The following is a 21,920-nucleotide window of genomic DNA, read 5'->3' as shown; positions in this document are numbered from 1 at the left end:
ACTCCCCCCGCCCCCCCACCTCCCAGATCCCTAGCACTAAGATTCTAGTGTGTGCCTCCATGCCTGGCTTCACAGACATTCATACTTGTTTCCCTGTATTCTTCTGCTTTCCTGTATGGATATAAATAAAAATATACATTCTAGTTTTTAATCTTTTATAAACAAAAGTCCATAGTTCTTCATGTTCTTTTACTCTGCTAATATGGAACCTTGTCCCACAATATGCAGAAAGATTTCTCATTTCTGCTTTAGAATACGATGTATTCTACTTTTAAGAAAGATTAATATTTGGGTTTCAGCGTAGTTTCAGATATACAGAAAATTACAAATATATCAGAGTATCCTAAGATATTTGGAGTGTGATTGGTGCAGGGAATACTAATTAGAATAACTTTGGCGAGTCAACAAAGAGAACCTTAGTCTTACTAAGAATTCTTTGAGGATTTACCATTCAGTGCGAAATGAGCTGTCCCTGTTGTATCCAGGAAACAAACCTCCAGTTCTTATTAAAGGAATCACAATGAGGCCAGCATCTTGGCTTTTGAATATTAATTTACACAGATTGCGTTTCTTCTCCTTAAAACAGCAGAGAGGGACTGGACTTACTTTGAAGATTGTGCAGTAACATGTCCAGCAAAGTCATGAATTTTGAATATTGGTCAATAGAAAAGTCCATTCCTTTGGCCCAAAAGAACCCGGACACGTAGTAGTCTAGGAGAATGGCATCTCTTAAACAAGTCTGGAGATTTTTAAAATTCAGAAATACACTCATTTTTCTGTAACAAAAAGGAAAAATGCAGACATTAGATGGGGTTAAGTACTGAGGAGTTTTGAAAGCAACTAGTTTAATGAAAATTCTAGACTGCTTCTCACCTTAAAGTATTCAGTCACATCAGAATCCACAAGGTGAAAGGGGAAGGGGAAGAGTGGAGGAAGGAGAAGGGCAGGGGGGTGGGTGGGAGGGTGCTCTTCCCTGGCCCCCATTCTCTTTTTTCTCTGTCTCCACTTTTTTTTTTTTCCCTGAGACAGGGTTTCTCTGTGTAGTTTTGCACCTTTCCTAGAACTCCCTCTGTAGTCCAGGTTGGCCTCAAACTCACAGAGATCAGCCTGCCTCTGCCTCCTGAGTGCTGGGATTAAAGGCGTGTGCCACCACTGCCCAGCTGTCTCCACTTCTTATACCTTCAACACCTGATATAAAAATTTCCTTCTGAAATTCTAAATGCAATACCCCTTTCTTTTTTGTGTGGTAGTACCTCATGCTCAGGCTAGTCTGGAACTTACTATGCAGCAAACATGACCTTGAGCTCCTGATCCCCCTGCCTCAGTCCCATTGCTATCGCTGGGATTAGAGACAGGCATGCCAAGTGGGTGCCCTTCCTACCAATTTGGTCGTCTCATCTCCAGCCAGGACCTCACTGCTGCCAATCAACCTACTGATTAAGTTTGATCCATTTCTGAAAACAGATGATTAAATATTCCGTCCTTTTCTCCCTGCAAAGACGACAACCTGGGTATGTTTCATTGGCTTTCTGTCAGGTACATTTAATTTTTTTTTAAACATTCTTCCTTTCCCTGAGTCTGTTTCTTATTCTTTCTCTCTCAGGATGGGGTAAGCAGTGAATCCTTCCCTGAGCTGCTGTTAGACCTTTCTTTTTCTACACTTTTCTTCTGATGCTTCTTGCCCTTTCTTTCCCATCATCCCTTCCTCCAGCTCTTCTAAGTCCTTTCTGTGCTGTTGCTGTGGCTCTGTAAGTTTTGAAAAATCTGTGAGACAACATTTGCCTGTATCTTCTGTGTGTCCCTGCTCACATCTTTCTGGTGGTGCCTTTGTCCTGCTCTCTGTCACCGTCTCTGCAGGCATAGTCCTCACATGTTAGTTATCTTTGAACAGCTGCTTGCGGGAAATGAACTGGGTGTGGAGACCTGCCTACGACACACGCTATTAGATGCTTCCTAGGTCCTTAGATCAACTAGTAGATACTTCCTGTGCCGTGATGAAAAACTGGTTGGTGCTTCCTGGGTCCTGATAACCAACTCATAGGCATTTCCTGTGTGGAGTTACTTTCTGTCAATTCTTTTAACATTCATTTCTGTTTTGATTAGTGAGATTAAAAAAAGGAAAAATAGAGACTCATTTTATTAGGACATCAATGGTCTGTAATACAGATATGTGCACCCCGCTCCTGCACACCCAGGTCCTACACTACAAATGGGGACTCAGGGCACAGCATCTAGGGTTTTCTCCTCCAGGAAGTGTCCTGTACCTTTCCTTCCTCCTAAAACCCGTAGCTGTGTGTGTATTTCCCTCAAACTGTCTCCTGCGTATCAGTCGTTCTGTGATAATTGTGGGGATCACCTCCAAAGCTCATGCTTTGGGCCTTCAGCGTTCTCTGGTTTTGACAAGAGTTTGACTGATTCTCCCTGTTGCTTATATGTGGTTTCTTGGGACGGGCTCGGAGATGGTATGTGTGGCAAACTCACTCCACCATCTTCAAAAGGGGAGCCCTTGTCCTTCACCACATTCAAACGAGTGATAATGGAAACCAGTTCAGATGTTCAAGTGTTTTCTGACATGTGTCCAACAATCAACGTCCACCTCAAAGGTGTAACAATCAACATCCACCTCAAAGGTGTAACAATCAACATCTACCTCAAAGGCAACCCTATCAGGAGAAACCACAAACCCTACATGAGGGCTGATGATTTTTTTTGGTTTTTCGAGACAGGGTTTCTCTGTGTAGTTTTGGTGCCTGTCCTGGATCTCGCTCTGTAGACCAGGCTGGCCTTGAACTCACAGAGATCTGCCTGCCTCTGCCTCCCGAGCGCTGGGATTAAAGGCGTGCGCCACCACTGCCCGGCTGGTCTGATAATTTTAAGCAACCATTTCATCTCCCTTCCCTTCTCATCCTGGCGCACGATGCTGTCGAGCCTGTGAAATTGGTCTAAGAGAAGGGCTCTTCTTAGGTGCCTTATTACTTTATTAATTCACAAGGACAAGTTAGCATTTCCTCCGTTGTACAAAAGCCATACAGGGTAGATAAGTAGCTTTGATTGCTATTGGCGGCCATCTTGTAGTCTTTATCTAAAATGTCACATACCAGGAGACTTACAGGCAGCGTGGCTTCATAGTACTGAGTTTGGTAGTGGCATTATATATACACTATATACCTGTTTATATATATTTATGCATGTGCATACATACAGTATTTATGTATCTGCATCCATTTGAAAATTTTTAACGTGTTAGTATGTATGTGTGTAGAGGCCAGAGGACAACTTGCCAGCTTGCCCTGGCATCCACCATCTGCCACCGAGTGCTGGGATTACAGGCAGCCGCCATGACTGCCCAGCTTTAACATGGTTGTTGGGGCTCCTAATTCCAGTCACCATGCCTGCACAGTAAGGACTTGGTCCACTTAGCCATCTCCCCAACCCTACCAGCTGCTTTTATAAATGATTTTCTAAAAACTTTTTGTGTAACGAGAACTATTGACCCTTTATATTTGGGATACAGTTTTACTGCATTCCGAAATTCAATTTTATTTTTGTGAAAGGAAGAAATTGGGTTACTCCCCCCACATACACACACTTTTTTTTTTTTACCAGAATGTTCTAGAATAGTTGTTCTAGTTTATAATTATCCTGTTTGCCTTTATTTTAATTTCAAATGAATCTTGTGCTTACTGCCAGGGTTTTTTTTATTTTATTATTTTTGTTTTCTAGATCACAGTTCTCTTTAGCAGTTTTCTTGTTATTGTTACATTAGATGCATCAATTAATTGATTAATCTTTCCTGAGGTAATGGGTCAATTTTTCAATTAAACCACAGGACACTGAGGGGTTTTTTTTTGTTGAGTTCTTTATATAAAAATGTCCTAAACAATTCCAGCTAGAATTTGATCCTGAAACTACAGTCTTTCTATGAACCAGATTTTAATGGCTTGGCTGTTCCTCAGAGAGCTGCTGTCCATTCCTGACAGGGAACTGTGAGAGGCCTACCTGCTCATTGTCCCTGGGTCACTTTACACTGGACATAATGAAATGCTTGAGGTTTCAGGCCACTGAAACAGGAAAATCCAAGCATGTGTTCCATGAAGTTTCGTTCTTTTCTGGTTCATTATGTTAGATGTGAAACCCAATACCCTCTCATTCTGTTACTACATATGCACCGTTATGAGTCTCCTCACATTTATCTTCTGTTGTCACTGACTTCATTTTCAGCAAAGCAGATTCCACATTAACTTAATTCTTTATGCTTAGAATCTTCTTTTAGCTCAAAGAGTTCCTTTATGTACATATCTTACCAGCTCTTTAATCCCTTGGTTTGCGGAGTTGATTTAGCCTTTAATCATGAGCTTTGGGGTAACGTTTCTCTCACTTCTGTTGATTTTTCTTTAAACTTTCTCTTCCTCTGCCATTTGCACTCTGTGTATTCTTAAGTAAATATTTGACCTGAATACCTGTACATGGTATTTGTTTTCTATTTTTGTTTTTTTCAACGCTTGTGTTTGAATGAACTCAACAACTTTTTCAAACATATTTTGGTGAGGGCTCCCCAACCTCCCTGCTCCCCAGCTTTGATGGGCACCTTCCCTCCCTCCCTTCCCCTGGGACCAGTGGACTCTCACCCTTGACTGACTCCCCAGGGCTTAGTATTGATGGTTTCTGTTCTTCCCCAGTCATTTTACTCCAAAGGAGGTAATACAGGGAATCATTCAGAGCAAGACAGGGCCCCAGCTGGAACACAGTTTCTGTGTCTTCTACTGGTCAGTTTGGTCATAAAGAAGGATGGCACAAGACAGAGACAGAGAGGAGAGAGAGAGCACCACAGCTGTAGCATGAGCTGATGCACATGAAGGGAAAGGAACTCGGTGGCATCTCAGGACATTGTGACATGGTGAGAGGTGACGGAACTGTTGACTCCCCAGGGGAGGCCTTACCCTTTCTGAGGAGTGGATGGGAGTGGGTTGGGGAGCAGGAGGATGGGAGAGAGGGGGAACTGTGGTTGGTAGATAAAATGAATTAAAAAATTAACTAATAAAAAAGAAAATAATAATAAAAAAGAGCGTCAGCAAAACTGTCTCATCATTCCCTTCATGCTCTAGAACTTGGAATGCCTTCCCCTTCTGAAGTGCGTCAGCATGCAGACACGAACTCTGCAGACCAGCGGAAGAGCTTGGAGAGGTTTGCCTACAGGAGGTTATTAGAAGGCATCTTGACAGACCTGGTGTGGGGCACAACTCAAAGTCCAGTACTTGAGAAGCTGAGGCAGGGGTGTTCTCTTGAGCTTGAGGCCAGCTTGAATAACAAGAGTCAGACTCAGTTTCCAAAAGCACAATCAAACAAAACCAAGGCTCAGTGTTGACGTCTGTGTTTATAAAGTTCTTTGTAGCTAGCCTCTACCATTTTTCAAGATTTTAAAATTTTTTTACTTTATTTGTATGGGTGTTTGCTTTTGTATGTGTGTCTGGGCACTATTTGTATGTCTGGTGCCTGAGGGAGGCTGGAAGATGGCGTCCGATCCCCTGGAGCTAGAGTTACAGATGGTTATTGGCTGCCATGTGGGTGATGGGATTCAAACCCAGGTCCTCTGCAAAAGCAGCCAGTGCTTGTAACCACTGAGCCATTTCTGCAAACTTCTCTTGTCTCTTTAAAAAGAAATTCTGGGGTAGATTTGTAAGTACTGATGAGTTGCATATACATAAAATATTATTGATAGCATACATTGGAAAGTCATAAAAAGAACACCAGGCATGGGGAATCTATTTCAAAATGTACTTTGAATAATCCGTCATGTTTCTTAGATTGCCTGTTGGTCTAGAGAAAAAAAATCATAATTTTGAGATGTAGGGAAATATGATGATTTGTTGTAATTTATTTAAGTAGGTTTATAGCTCTTCAAACTGCATGATCTGGGACTATTTTGGTCACTCGGGAGAGGATAATTAAATTATACTACTGTCTTTTTGAAAAATATATAACCATCACTTACAATAATGCTGTTTTAAATTGAAAATGATTGCAAATACATGTAGATTATTGTTACAGGAATTATATTTTAAAATACAGGAAAACTTCAAGAAGATGGCTCCTAAAATAATAACGCTGTCCTACTGTCCTAAAATTCGGCATGGGATCCCTTCATGTGGTCATTCGGATCGCTGAAGACGTCAACCTGCTTTTGACACAGCTGTTTTACATATTTCCTCTGTGGCCATGTTTTGTGTCGTGCTCTGCTGGTTCTTTTTGTGTCTTTGTGTAGGGCCAGGTAGCCCTGGCTCTTCTGGATGTGCTTTGGAAACCAGGCTGGCTGTGAACTGGTGGCGAGCCTAGGCTCATGTCCCCTGGCTGTGGTGCTTTGCCCAGCCCGTCTCCGACTGCCGTGACGCCAGCTGTGTCCTGTGCTTTGGTCCACATGTGCCCTCTGGACGCTTAAAAGTATTTTCTGAATTTGAATATTTAACAACGAAGGACAGTCAGTAATTGAAAAAAAAAACTATGTGTTCTATAAGGTAGGGTACATAACCATAGCACAACTAATGATATAGTAAAAATTCACAATTCTAGAAACTAACGTTTTATTTGATATTAATGACTATTAAATACTAGATGTTTGTTTTTTTTTTTTTTTTTTTTTTGGTTTTTTGAGACAGGGTTTCTCTGTGTAGCTTTGAGCCTTTCCTGGGACTCACTTGGTAGTCCAGGCTGACCTCGAACTCACAGAGATCCGCCTGGCTCTGCCTCCCGAGTGCTGAGATTAAAGGCGTGCGCCACCACCGCCTGGCAATGTTTGGTATTTTTAATGTTGACATTTTACTTACTAGTCATTACAAGTCAGTTGGAAGCTGGATTAAGTATCTGTCACTTCCACTGTATTACTCTCACTTAGTCCTGACTATTGCTTTGCATGACAAAGATCATTTTCATATAGGGACCTGCAAACGGGAAAAGCATTTTACATAAAATCTCTATGTATATTATTAATACCATGTGTGACTATTTTAAATTAATTATTAAAATTGTGTAGATTTGTTTACTCTTTGTGTGTATGGTTGTGTGGGGGTGCCTGTACACCGTAGCATGTGTACAGAGGACAGAAAACAACTAACTTACTGAGGTTCATTCTATTATGGAGGTCAGAGCTCAAACTCAGGCATTGGGATACATCTGTGACACACCTATTTTTTTTCCTTCAACCCATACACTAAGAATCAGAACTCCCCAAAAAATATTTATTTCTGTAGAGACGGTAAAAAGCGTTCTGAGAAATCCTTTAAAATGGGTGGGAATTTTTAGTTCTCTGACTCTCAGGAAGCTGCAGACAGCGGACCATTGGGCCCAGTCACTGCCGTCACTTCCTAGCAGACTCTGCAAGCACTGGAGATGAAGTGCATCTTGGGAAAAAGCTGTCAGTGTTACTTGTGGGCTCCTGGTGAGCCTTCTCAGATTCCTCTCTCATCCAGGATATCTGTCATAGCTCTTTCTCGGGAGTCAGTCACTTCAATGCCGTAGCACTTGTAAGCTCTGTCTGTGGTCACCACTGACAGAGTCATTGTCTGTGTGGTCATTATAGACTGTGCCATCTTGCTTGTGTCCTGAGTGCTGGCTTGCAAAGACCAGACATCATGGCTTGGGTCCTCAAATCACATCAGCTCAGTGCTACTCTCCATAGCCAAGCAGGTTTCCACTTCAAGGTGGGATAACTTGTTTTAAATTTTGGGTGATGGCTAAAACTTCTTTAAAGGATTCGTTTTTTGTTAACTCTGTGTGTGTGTCTGTGTGTGTGTGTGTGTGTGTGTCTGTCTGTCTGTCTGTCTGTGTGGGGATTATGTGCAAGTGCATCAGGTGCTCACAGGGCCCAGAAAGAATGTTGTATCCTCTGGAGCTAGAGTTGTAGGCAGTTAGCTGTAAACTTCCCCATGTGGGTGCAGGGAACAGAACTCCAGGCCTCCACGAGAACAGTATGTGTTCTTAGCCACTAAGCCGCATTTATAGCCACTAGTAGACATCTTTAAGGAAACCATGCTGACTGACCTAGCTGGCTAGTATTCTAAATAAATGCCATGCCCTAGTCCTGTATACCCATGACAGCACGATGTTAGTATTATTGTGACAAATTCAGTCCTACCTACATTTTAAAATAACACATGCCGTAAGAGTCTAGAGTTTAGCATCATCTTTTTTAAAAATAAATATCACTGGTAAATGGCTCTCATGTAGAATTTTCAAAATCATAACTGTGCTGAACAGTTTTATGTCAACTTGATACAAGCTAAAGTCATCTTAGAAGAAGGAACCTTAATTAGGAAAATGCTTCCATAAGATTGGGCTGCGGGCATGTCTATGGAGAATATTCTTAAAATTATTGATGGGGGAGGGCCCAGTCCATGGTAGGTGGGGCCACCCCTGGGCTGGTGGTCCTAGGTTATATAAGAAAGCAGGCTGAGCAAGCCAGTAAGCAGCACTCCTCATGGCCTCTGCATCAGCTCCTGCCTCCAGGTTCCTGCCCTGCGTGAGTTCCTATCCTGACTTCCTTTAATGATGAACAGTGCTGTGGAAGTGTGAGCCAAATAAACACTTTCCTCCCCAACTTGCTTTCAGCTTGTCGTCATGGTGTTTTTTTTCTTTTTTTTCTTTTTTCTTTGGTTTTTAGAGACAAAGTTTCTCTATGTAACAGCCCTGGATGTCCTGCAACTCGATTTGTAGACCAGGCTGGCCTCGAACTCACAAAGATTCACCTGTCTCTGCCTCTGAGTGTTGGGATTAAAGGTGTGTGCCGCCATCACCTGGCTTCATCATGGTGTTTGATCACAGCCATAGTAACCCAAACGGAGACAAGAACCTAATTGACTATGAATGGTATTAACATATTTGTTATATTATATTAATATAATTAATGTTACACAAGGTTGTCTTTTGGATTACGGGACACGTTGACAGCTTCATGAATGGAAGAGAAGAGACACAGAAGAGGACACAGGGTAGACACAGGTGGCTCTTGGTCAACATTAACAGCTGGATTCCCTGCATGTCACTCACCAGGAAAGGCTGCTGAGCTGTGCAAAGAGTCAGTTCTCTTTGCACTTGTGCTTATGTGCGTGCATGTGTATTCCCAATACTTGACATATTCTAGTGAACACTATACTAACACACAGTTTGACATAAAAGCTTAAAATGTGTAAATAATGCACCACGATCACTTTGCAATAAAGGCCTAGAACTGATCTCGACTTGGCTGAGATTGTGGAGTCCTTACTCTTGAATTCCATCCACATCCGGTTCTTCCAGCAGGTCAGTGATCTGGTCAGCTGAGAGAAAATCCGGAGACAGAATCTTTTCATTCTCCTGGAATTCAGTATTTTTCTGTTAAAAAACAAAACAAAACAGAATGAGTTATCTGCATGTTATATTTTGCGTATTAACTCTAATGATACAAAACCCTTGGTTGTTTTTCTTTTCTGTTGTTATGTGGTGGTGGCTGAGAAGTCACACAGTTAGACGGTCTATCCTTGGGCGTGTGCAGAACCCAGGGCTGCTTTACAACTCAGCAAACCCTGACTGTCTACACAATGCCCCTCGAATGGCAGGCTCAAGAGAGGGTAAATGCAAGGAGAGACTCACTCGCCCCGTGGAGCTGAACATCAAGTCCTTAATTTACTCATCCTAAATTATAACAATCTAATACTACGTTATAAACACTGAACTGATAATGTTTGTGTTAGCTTTGAAATTCTCCATTAGAAAGCAGCGGGGCTGGGGCAGGGCTCAGTGGGTGAGGTGCTTGTGTGGTAAAGTACAACATGAGTGAATGTGGTTGAGACAGGAGCGGTGGTGGAGGTGATCAGAGCCCATTGCATGCATTATGAAATTCAAACAACGAAAAGGAATACTTCAAAGACAAAAATCATATGACACATGAGCTGGAATAAATGGGGCATTCAATCTCTAAGCAAAGACAAGGACAGGGATGTGAATGGAAGGGGTCCGTGAGTGGCCTTTCAGGACCAGCCTAACCAGAGCCCTGGGTGAACAATTCCCAGCAGCGCCCACGACGGGCGCCAGGAATGAGATGGAGTCGGGCGGGCTGTGTGCACTGCGGCATGTCGTGGGAGGTCCCGAATTGAAGAAGACAGTAAATAACCTCCTGAAAGCTCACAAAGTAGAACTACTGTGTGTGGAATCACAGACGTTTTAGAGCCTGGCCAGTGGAGGAAGAGCGAGCTATGGAGTTTTCTGTCACCAGTACAGGTGATAGGGATGCATGAAGTCTCTGAGTAGCTAAGTGGCAGGATACAGTTGTAAGCTGTGGCAGACAAGGGAAAACGGGGGACATAAAGTGATGTGGAGGAAGGGACTAAAGAAAACAGACTCTTAAAACACAGTTTTGATGAAGAGTTGGGAGTCTCAGAAACAGATGACGCAGGGCCTTTCACAGTGATACACGCCCTCTATCAACAGTAGACTTGACAGAGGAGCATGCAGAGCAAGGCGCAAATATTTAGAAGTTAGAGACGGCAGAGTCGGGAAGGTCAAGTTTCAAGATGTTGGTTAATGGACGAGACGGTCCCAGTCCACGGTCTCTGCAGAGACCGAAGCCTGTCGGGAATGGGGGTCACAGGTGAATGCATTTCGATTCACCAAACTGGGATTGAGCTATTCCCTCAATGGGATCTGAAAAGTAAGACTACGGCCAATATCCAAGCTACATCACAATCACCATGTCCTTTCCTCCTCGCTCAAGATATCCTGGAGCCCACTATAGAGCAGAGGATGACCTTGAATTTCTGACCCTCTGCTTCTGTTGCCTGATGCTGGGATTATAAGGGTGCACCACCAATGGCTAGTTTATAGGGTGCTGGAGATCAAGTCCAGGCCTTTCTGCCTGCTACACAGCACCTCACTCACTGAGCTACAGCACCAGCCCACTGCCTCCTAATGGCAAATGTCAAAGCTAACACAATCGCCATTGGTTCATATAACCTAACATTAGATTGGCTGGCGCTGCACTGTTAATATAGGATGAGTAAATTAAACTCAACTAGGTCATATGATTGATTGGATCTGATAGTTAAGCCTCTAGTATGATATACTTTGCACATGCTGACCTCTCAGATACTTCTACACTCATTCACATGGATGAGTTTGTGTAGAACACAGTATTTTAGTCAGACACATGGTGTTAATGTTTGCTTATGTGTGTTTTGACTACACACATCCTTTATTAGCACTAAATTCTCTTAGGTTCTGAGACACACTCCTGTCTTCCTTTCTGTTTGGAATTTGCAAGCCCTGCTGAGATCACGTGGGTAACTAAGGGACTGCTGAGTTTCAGCTTCATCCCACGATGGTGTGGTTGCTCGAAGTGTGTTGAAGAGCTGAGAATTTAGGGGAATTGCTGATAAGGTCATGGTTGGACTGCTGACTAATTTTATGACTTAGGCCAACTTGTTTGGTCTCAAATTTGGATTCAGATTTTAAAAAATCATTTTCTGTGTTTGAATACTCACAGGACTGCCACGATGAGTCAGAGCGAGAAAGAAGTACATGAAAAGTGAGTGATACCGACATATAGATCAATTTACTTGACGAGAAAAATTCTGGATAGGAAAAAATTAGGTCACACAGAACTATGTGAAAGTGAATCCAATAATATCAATGCTTTGACAGTCAGAGCTCTAGCAATGATGCCCAATATCAGTGCCATCGTTTTGAGTAAAATTTGGGGGTTTAAGATAGTCATCGCTTTGCAGAGTTCGCCTCTTTTATTGGTATTAGTGTTAGGAGTAGCAGCATTAAAAAATACTTATTTCTGCACCTATTTTAAATGAAGCCTCTTTTTTTCCTCCTTTCTTTTTTTCTTTTTTTTTCCTCTGTGCTGCCTTGCACTAGAAAGAGTATTAGGTGAGTAAAAATCTTTGGTCTTTCAGTGCATACATTCTGATCTCTACAGCCTACAGATCCAACCGCCACTCATAAACAGGCTAAAATTGCTCACTTGTTTCTGTGGCTTTCTGTGTCGTCCTGTCTCCAGCTTGGCAGCTCCACAATGCTATGCTGCGCTGTGAACTCACTCTATCCCACCTCCTGCTGGATTTTAGTATCTATTCCACAAACAGCATTGTAAGCCTCTTCCTAGAACACGGGCTTTTAGGAACATGTCTGAACCAATCCTGGTAGTGCTTTGTAAAGGAGAGCCTCTAAAAAGCTTCATTAAAGGAAAGACAACCTGTTTATTGGATTAGGAAAGAGGGCTTTCCCAGTCAGAAGAAACACGAGCTTGTCTACAAAAGCCAGATTTTGAAAGTTTTTCCCCTCAAGCCTAAAAATAAATGAACTAAGGAGCAGTGTTGTATTAACCATATCGGAGTCTGAGGCAAAAGGAAAATCAGGAATATTGACGCTCTCTTTATTTGAGAATCTGACCCATCCCAGCATTTCTTGCACCAGCTTTGATTTTATCAGCGTGGTCCATTGAAGCATCACCTGCGTGGATCAACAAGGTAGTGGCACGTTTTAGATGCTGAGCTGGACGGGGGCCTCCCAACCCCTCATCGTGATCTTCCTACGGGGCTCAGAAACCAATTATTTTTAAAAGAAAGTAAGTAATTAAAGGAACAAAAAACAAGTGAAATAAAGAGGTAGCTATTTAAAAATATGGGTAAAAAGGCAACTTTCTGGTAAGTATGATTAAAGAATAAAGGAAATGAACGGCTGCCACAGCAGGTGGCAGAACATTAGAAAATACAAGGAAACGGGTGATTTCCTAGGAAAATATAAATTGTTAGAACTTAGCAGGGATAAAGGGGAAAATTGATCTGAGCAAACATGTGCTATTATCCTTGAAATTCTACATATAATCAAAATCTAGGTTAAAAATTTTAGGCTATTTAGAGTTCAGATTTTTTTTGGGGGCTGGACACTGGTGGCACACACCTTTAATCTTAGCACTTTCGTGGCAGAGGCAGGTGGATCTCTATGAGTTCTAGACCAGACTGCACTACAGAATGTGTTTCAGGACAGCCAGAGGTGCTACCCAGAGAAACCCTGTCTTGAAAAACCACCCCCCTCAAAAGAAAGAAAGAAAAAAAAGCGTTTAGTTTTTTTTTTAAGCTGCACATCTAAAATGTACATAGAAGAACACAAAGAGAATAAGAGAATGTAGAAACCCAAATCACTAATGAACTCAGACTGTGGCCAGAGTTAAAAACAGATCTCTAAAACACAAATCCCACTGTGATTAAAGGATAATAGCCCGTCACCCAGACAGAACCATTGCTAGGAGAGAGAACTTAAGTTTATGTTGAATTCAACACGTGTTCTGTGACTGTTATGTAAATGCCGAGCAGGTACTTTCTAAACTCAGCAGCAAAACACTTGGTAAGTATAAATGGAAAAAGAAAACTGAGCTAGACTCTCTCTCCAAGACTAACAGACGCCATCGTAACAAACGGTGGGGTAGTGGTCAATGGTATAGCAACAAGAGGAGATGCGGCCCCGACCAGCAACCTTACTGTAATTCAACGTTAGCGTTGCTCTCCTCTATTACAGTTAGAAGATAAGAAAATGAAATATGCAGCTTATGCAGGAGACACAAAGGAACTAAAAGGCCTTTATTTGAAGATTACATCATAGTGTCCTTAAGAAGGCGGACATTGTACTAACGCTCAGCTAAGAAACCGGCTAAAACGGTTACACATCACATAAATACACAAAGCTAGTTTCTTTTCTCTGTTTGAGAAACTAATTAGAAATGGAAATGTCCCAAAACTTGATTACATTATACTTTGTTCTGACTATAATAAAGGCATAAGAATCCTAACAAAATTCCTAAAACTTTGTTGGAACTTGAAGGATACGAATTGATAAATTAGAAACTCCTTCAAGTTCAAGAAATGACATTCCTCTCACACAATAAATGTAATGCAGAGACAATTTCTGAACCCCAGTGAGATTTTCCTAGAACGTTGTAGGTTTTAAATTCTTAGGGGAAGACACTGACATTTGGAAGAAGTTAAGATGGTGAACGGGCCTTTCCAAATTAGATGTAAAAGCAGAATATAAAAATGGTATAACATCGATGAAAATTGGACAGACGAAGGGCTGGGGAGACGGGTAAAGTGCCAGCCATGTAGTCACAAGGACCTGAGGTTAGGTCCCCAAAACTCCCATGAAAAGTCTGGTGGTATGCTTTAATCATCCCAGGGGCTGAGACAGACAGATAGATGCCTGGAGCTCCACAGCCAGTTAATCTAGAGCAGCAGTTCTCAGCCTGGGGATCGTGACCCCTTTGCTAAACCTCTATCTCCAAAATTATTTACAATTCGTAACAGTAGCAAAACTACAGTGATGAAGTAGCAACAAAAATCATTTTATGGTTGGGGGTCAGCACAGCATGAGGAACTGTACGTATTAAAAGGGTCGCAGCGTTAGGAAGGTTGAGAACCACTGGTCTTGAGGAATTGGTGAGATCCACATCCTAATAAGAGACCCTGTCTTACAAATTAACTTATGGAATGATACTGAAAATGCAGAAACTTGAAAGTTTGCTATGTAAGTTGAGTCGAAGTTTTCTAACATTTTAGAATCGGTTTACAGATTCCCACTGGACATGTGGATGGCCTCTAAGACCAACACCAGCATCTTCCCTTGTAAGATAATGTCTGTATTCTAGTGAATTCTTAGAGGCAACGGGTTCACAGTCCATTTGGAACACTTTAAGAATCATGTTCAGAGCTGCCCTCAGTGGTGCACGCCTTTAATCCCAGCACTCAGGAGGCAGAGGCAGGTGGATCTCTGTGAGTTCGAGGTCAGCCTCGTCTACAGAGCTAGTTCCAGGACAGGCAGGATTATTACACAGGGAAACTCTGTCTCGAAAAGTTAAAAAAAAAAAAAAAAAAGAATCATATTCAGCAATGGTGATTGGGACAGAAGCATTTTCATTCTCTTTAGATCTCTAATGTGACCTAAACCATATTAATTTTAAGAATACCAATTAATCAACCTTTTCGAAGATACTAAGAAAGTCAATTTATGAACTAACTGGTCAGGAGGCTGCAGAATTTGAATTAGATATTTATTTATAAACTATTTTCACATAGGTCTATACATAGAGAATCTTTATTTTTAATTTTTGTTATTTTTTCCCTTTTGTCCTCATATATTCATACAGATAGAGGCTGAAATTTAGTCTTGCATTTCAAAAGGAGGTCTTCTGTCTAACGTTACTGCAGAAATTGGACTTTATAGTTAAGACACTGGCAAGCAGAGCTCATGGGATGCCACACACAGAATCTAATTTCCAGATTTTGTGGGCCTTGCCCTCTGCTCAGAGCATCTCAGCATGGATTATAGTCTCTGGTGACCACCTCATGTGGCACACGGCAGGCTGCCTGTGGTTTTAATGTGCTACCATAATTGCTTGAGCACCTACTATGTGACTAGGACAACAGTTTTTATTCTAGACGTTGTCTATTGCCAACATACAGGGAACCACAGATGAGCGAAGCTTGTGCTTTATTTCTGATTAACTTGACATATATATATATATATATATATATATATATATATATATATATATATCATTCTGCATGCCTCTTGGATGACTAGATGGTCCTTTGGCTAATTCAATTTAGATACAGAGTTTACTAGAAAAGAAACCCTAATGTGGATAACTGTAAGGGGGTCAACTCTGCAAGGCATCTGACCCAAGGGTCTTTCCCTCAGCAGCCATGGGAATGGACTACAAGGGTGTCTTTTGCTGTGTTTTTCTTCTAATCTCAAAGTCCCTAGACAGCCCACTTGGGAGGTCCTGATGGTGGACCATCTCGCTGTGGTCTTTAAGAACTCAGTTTTACAGGGGTGAAATATGGAAAGTCTACCACTCTGTATATTAACTGTTATTCTTAGTCAAGGAGTACTGCTAAATGAGCCCATGTTACAACTGGATTTCTTCAGTTACTTACTAATAAAAAAATTGAGCTAGCAAAACTTGAAACATACGTGTGTGTTATGTATATATATATATATATATATATATATATATATATATATATATATATATAATGTGTGTGTGTACATGTACACACACACACATTCTTAAACACAATTCATTAAACTTGAAATCACTAAATAGTCTTAGAGAAGGCATTACATCCACTGGTAAGTTAGTGTGTGGGTACAAAGACACTATACAGTCTTAGAAGTTCTTGTATATGTTTAAACGACACAAAATTTAATATGAAAGTTTCCTGTGCTGGTTTTAAAATTATGTTAACTTTCCTTAGCGATCGCAAAGGAGGAATGGTCTGGGAATCCAGTTTATCATGTTAAAATGTGCATTTAATGTATGCTAACTTTATTTCGAAAGGCTCATAGGAGAACCTGAATGCTTAGGGGCTTCACCTGCAGTATTGGGGGCCCTGGAGGAGGGACCGGCTTGCTTGCCCGAATGGAAGGCATGAAATTCTTGGCTTTGTGCTTCCTAACTGCTGAGACTGCAGGAGTTCTTATCTTCTGCACAAAGACTGTTGTTTAGACAAATATGGAGGCTGAAGAAAGCCCCGTTAATGAACACTTTATTATTCACTTTTCAGAGTCTTTAAAATGCAAGGAAAAATAACATCCTAGAAACAGGATTTGACGCAGCCAGGAGATTTAAACATTAAAAAAACTTCCTAGAGGGCTTAGCTGATCTGCTTGTGGTTAAATTCTCGGCACAGGACAGTGGCACCGGCTGCCAAGGCTTCGTCGGGACCCACACGGACACTGTGAAGTGGTCGTGTGACCTCCACACTGAGCCATGGCACTCAAGCTTTTACCCACCCACTCACCCACCCCAAATAAGTAAAAATAGACCTTCAAGACATTAAGTCTCTGGGCAAAATGACTCAGTGCCTCCTGCACCCTTTATTGAAACTTGGTGCTAGGAAGGGGGTCTTAACATGCCAAACCTTGTGTTAAGCAAGAGGTCTCCCTGGGGTACCCAGGCCAAGTTCATGATGAACCAGGAAGCCAGGGGCAGAAAACAGACTCTCAGTTCAGGGTCTATTGGTCCCATCTCCTGGCCAAGGGCCTGGTGACCACAGAAGCTAAAATGGACCCACTCAGATCGCAGTAGCCGTTCCCACCTTTCCATCACATGCGATTGATTGATCATCACAATCAACCAGTGGCACTTAGAAAAAGAGACTGGTCCCTTTAAGAGCAGAGATCACTTTCTTTCTTTTTTCATTTTAATATTTGCATGGTAGTGAGGCTGTGTGAGCATGGAACTTTCCAGAGTAACCTCACAGGGTTTGTGATGAGTTACAGGGGTCCCCCGACCGACTGACTGGCAGCTTGCAGACCATTTTGGGCTGCGTTCCTGGTGACTCTGGCCTTGACATTGTTGAGTGACCTTGGCGTGAGCCAAGGACCCAGTCCCAGACAGGAAGGGGGTGCATACCTCAGAATCACCTGTGCTGCCTGCTGGAGTCACCGCCCCTGGGGTCGCTCCGGAGGACCCTGCCATATTACCGCTAGAGGAAGCAGCCCTCGTCGCCTAGGCAACCGGGGTGGGACCCAGTGTCGCTGACGGAACCCGAGCCCAGGCCCCGCCCACCCATGGGGCTCCGGATGAGGCCACCTGCTGCTCGAATTACAGTGGGAACTGAGAAATTTATTTAAGCAATTCCAGTATTGACGCCGAAGGCTAACTATAAACGGAAAGTGATAAATGACTGGGGACTTTGGCTATTGATTATCGATCTTAAGCAATTTTTGTAACATTTAAAAGTCTTACCATGGCATTGTGGCCTTTAAAAGGAAAAACTGACCGCAATTTTAGAGATGCAGCTTCAGCTAGTGATGGAGATGAGGGTCTGCAACTTATTTCAAAATATTGAGGGAGACAGATGGAATTGGGATTGCTATAGAGATGGAGTTAATACACTGTCTCTTCTTGCACATGTTTGAAATTTCCATAATAAAAATCCTGGAAAAAAACAAGGTATTATATGTATTACAATACATATTATAAATAGTATAATACATATACACATATACATATCATATATATTAATATATATATATATATATATATATATATATATATATATATCTTGTTTGTTTTGAAAGGGTCTCTAGTAGCCCAGGCTGAAAGTGACCTTGAATTCCTTATCTTCTTACCTCCACCTCCCAAGTGCTTACAATCAAGGCCAAGGGCATCATATCACTTTATGCAATGTGTAGATTGACCCCAGGTCGCCCGAGTGCTCAGCAAGCACTCTAACCACTGAGCTACAAGCCGGACCCTGCATAGTTTGATTCTTTGGTGGTTCAAAAGTTCCTTTGGCCGTGGAATGTACTACACCACGAATTTACCTGCTTGGAGGTTGATATGCAACATGCTTACTGTCAAATCCAGACACTAGGGGCTCAGTTCCCCCATGCATAAAATAAAATTAAAACCACTGCTGGCCTCAAAGCTTTCCAAAGATATTGAACAATGCACTGGCTGATTTTAAGTGTCAACTTGACACATGCTAGAATCATCAGAGAGGAAGGAGCCTCAGTTGAGGAAATGCCTCCATGAGATCCAGCTGTAAGGCATTTTCTCAGTTAGTGATCATTGGGGGAGGGACCAGCCCATGGTGGGTGGGGCCATCCCTGGGCTGGTGGTCCTGGGCTCTCTAAGAAGGCATGCTGAGCAAGCCATATGGAGCAAACCAGCTAGCAGCACTCCCCCACAGCCTCCGCATCAGCTCCTGCCTCCAGGTTCCAGCCCTGTTTGGGTTCATGTCTTGATTTCCTTCAGTGATGAACAGCAATGTGGAAGTGTAAGCCAAATAATCCCTTTCGTCCCCAGTTTGCTTTTTGGCCACGGTGTTCTGTTCTATCAATAGAAACCCTAACAAAGACAAACTGATCTTTGAATTAGAAAAGTTCAGGGGGTCTTGGCACCTCCTAGTGTTCTTAGTGAAAGCATGTACTTTCCTTGACTGGATCCATCCGATACAAAGTTATCAGTTGGCCAAGTCAGTATGTATCTTTCTGTTGCCTTTCAGAGACACATGTCTATTTGCTTTCCGTAGCTCCATCACTGCATCTCTCCTTCACGTGTTCTCACAGTTTAAACAACCCAAGTCTTGTCCTAGCCCACCTGTGTTCAAAAGTCCTCTCTAGTTTAGTTCACATACCGTCCATCTCTCCCGGCTGGTTGTAATGTGGTCTTTTCCTGGAATTTTTACTTTTCAAGGGGCTGGCTGAGTTTTCAATACAAAGTACAAACTCAAAAACGTTGTTATGACTTTCAACCCCATTTTAAAAGGACTACATTAGAATGTGTTCAATTAGTGAGAATATAGTCAATTCATAGTTATTGCCAGGCTTAATATGAGCCACTAACTTTCAAACTCATTACAGTGTTTAATTTTTTTTCCTTTTGATCTTTACTCCAAAGAAACAGAATGCAGCTAGTCACCTTCTGTGAGGTTAGAATGGCCCACATTCCTGCAATTTAGTGCTTGCAAACTGCAAACACATTTATTTCTCCTAAGAGTAGTTTGTGGTTTCCTCTGATGATGAGATGTATTTAGCTATCCCTTAGTTGTTTTGCCCTTTTCTTTGGCAGTTTTACAGTTTTATTCATCACGTTTCTAGTTTTGGACCCTAGAAGTAGATGGATTATTACATTAAAGATGGAATCTGTAACAGGAGGACTACCTCAGGAAACACGAAATTCCAGTTTTACCTTAATACATTTAATGGTATAATTTATAGGGAAGTGAGTTTGGAGGCAGTCATTTAATTTTGTGGGGCAGAATGTTTTCCTCCAGAATAGAATAGTGTTGAAAACCTGTCAGTCCGAAGGTTTCTTTAACTTGCAGAAGTTTTGGCTGACATCAGCCTCCCACTTCTTTGGGAAAGGCATGCCGATGAGGAAGACTTCTCATCAGGGATGGTTCAGCTAAGGCTTCCTGCTCAGGTTTCTCTTGAACGTAAAGGCTTCTAAGTGAAGCCTGCAGACCGCCACTTCTTAGCTTTACATTGCTGCTTTAGTATTGGAAGGGAAAAGAAAACACCGATTTTGGTGTTTACAGTGATTTCTTTGTTTTCTTTTTAATTCTCTGACTTTTGGCATGTTTATAAAATGTGGGATGATTTGGTGTAATTTGATCATTTAGCTAGACCCTTGTAATGAAAGTGCTCCAGTCTCCATACCCTTGGCGATGAGAATTTTCAGAATTTTTCCAATTCAAATATAGGTTGCATGTTCAAGGAAAAGTGTGCTTTTAAACATGAGAGAAACACACAAGAGCGGAGGAAGAGACTAATTTGATGATGAACATTGGTATGTGTTCCGTATGTGTTGAACAGTAATATGTGACCAATCTCAGTGGTCCTGAGATCTCAAGGTTTTTACAACAGCTAAACATTTCAGCTTCACCCTTCATGATTCTACCATCCCTGATTCATGTTAAATATCAGTCAGGCTCTTCAACAATAGATGAAATAATGTCACAAATGAGATTCACAGTATCTTAGGAGCTCAAACACTATCATTCCTAAAGTTTTCAATTGTGTAATTGATAGCCATGAAATTCTTTAGAGGATCAGGCCAGAAACATTCAAATTCATCCTTTAAGTGATAGTGAGAGAATCCAGAATTCTGGAGATGGAATTCAGACAATACACTGTAGCTAGCCTTGAAATAACGTAGGATTGTTTGATATAAAAAGGAAAACATAAAGCTATTTAATTGGTAAGTAATTTCCCTTACCCATATATTTAATTTTTTTTTTTTTTTTTAGCAAATTCTAGTTTGCATCCTGTTGCTCTGATAAAACACTCTGAACAATGCATCTTAAGGGAGGAAAGGGTCCATGTGGTTTACACTTCTAGGTCACAATCCATCGCTGAAGCGAGACAAGGTGGGAACTGAAGCAAAGAGAGCAAAGAACATGGAAGACTACTGGCTGGCTGCCTTTCTCTTTGGCTTCTGCTTTCTTCCTTCTTATACATCTCCAGACCACCTGGCTGGGCCCTCCCACATCAACTGTTCGTCATGACAGTTCTTCACAGAGAAGACCACAGGCCATTCTAGTCTGGGCAGTTCTTCAGCTGAGGTTCCTTCTTCCCAGGTAACTCTAGACTGTAAAGAGTTAGCAGTGAAGGCTAACTAGTGCAGAAAGCAGTTAACTAATTATAAAACATATTTAAAAATTTCATAACCTCTACCTAATCCTTGAAGCTCCTCTTATTTCATTCAAGTGTCTTATGTAGGTGGATACAGGGACTTGGTGAGGTCTTATCTTGATAAAACATGCTTAGGAGATAAAAAAAAAATACAACCTGATGAGCACTGTCAACACTGATTATCAGTGAACTCAATAGCTCTCTGCTGCCTCATATTCCCTCTGCCATGATCTATAGATGGATTTCTCTTTGGGCTACTAGCTCACAAATAATGACATGGAGACTTATTATAAATTATGAAAGCTTGGCCTTAGCTTAGGCTTTTTTCTAATTAGCTCTCATAACTTAATTAACCTGTTTCTATTAATCTATGTTCTATCACATTGCTTGGCTACCTTTCCTCTGTCCTGTATGTCCAACTTGTTCTGTGTCCAGTTGGTGTCTCTTGTGCCTAGATTTAACCCTCTTATTCCCTCTCTCTCTCTCTGCCGGGATGTCCCACCTATTCTCTTCCTGCCTAGCTATTGGCCATTTTGCTCTTTATTAAACCAATCAGAAGGTGCCTTGGCAAAGACCTATCTTCACAACATAAACAAATATTCTGCAATAACGATGTTCCACCTAAGCACAAGGAAGCGTGTGTCCCTGGAGAGAGCTCTCTGAAATCATGAGCTGAAATAAGCGATTTGTTCCTTAAGCTGCCTGAATCGGATATTGTGTTCACAGCAACAGTAAAAGTAACTAAT

The 21,920-nt window shown here is 41.7% G+C and overlaps 1 protein-coding gene across 2 annotated transcripts in view; it reads right to left on the bottom strand.

Moving 5' to 3' along the window:
* Cabcoco1 (ciliary associated calcium binding coiled-coil 1) overlaps nucleotides 1-17,555 on the bottom strand; it is an 86,242-nt gene extending 68,687 nt beyond the window's left edge. For both annotated transcript variants that reach the window (XM_059282227.1, XM_059282228.1), the window contains exons 1-3: nucleotides 17,444-17,555; nucleotides 9,257-9,363; nucleotides 607-776 (exon numbers count right to left, since the gene is read on the bottom strand). In XM_059282227.1, the coding sequence (XP_059138210.1) occupies nucleotides 607-776; nucleotides 9,257-9,363; nucleotides 17,444-17,509 (343 nt within the window). In that variant the 5' untranslated portion in view covers nucleotides 17,510-17,555. The remainder of the gene's footprint in view (nucleotides 1-606; nucleotides 777-9,256; nucleotides 9,364-17,443) is intronic.
* Nucleotides 17,556-21,920: the final 4,365 nt, after the last annotated feature.

This window comes from Peromyscus eremicus, chromosome 16_21, assembly GCF_949786415.1.
Source record: "Peromyscus eremicus chromosome 16_21, PerEre_H2_v1, whole genome shotgun sequence".
Lineage (NCBI taxonomy): Eukaryota > Metazoa > Chordata > Mammalia > Rodentia > Cricetidae > Peromyscus > Peromyscus eremicus.
The sequence above is the reverse complement of the archived record's forward strand: the minus strand, read 5'-3'. Positions and strand labels throughout refer to the sequence as shown.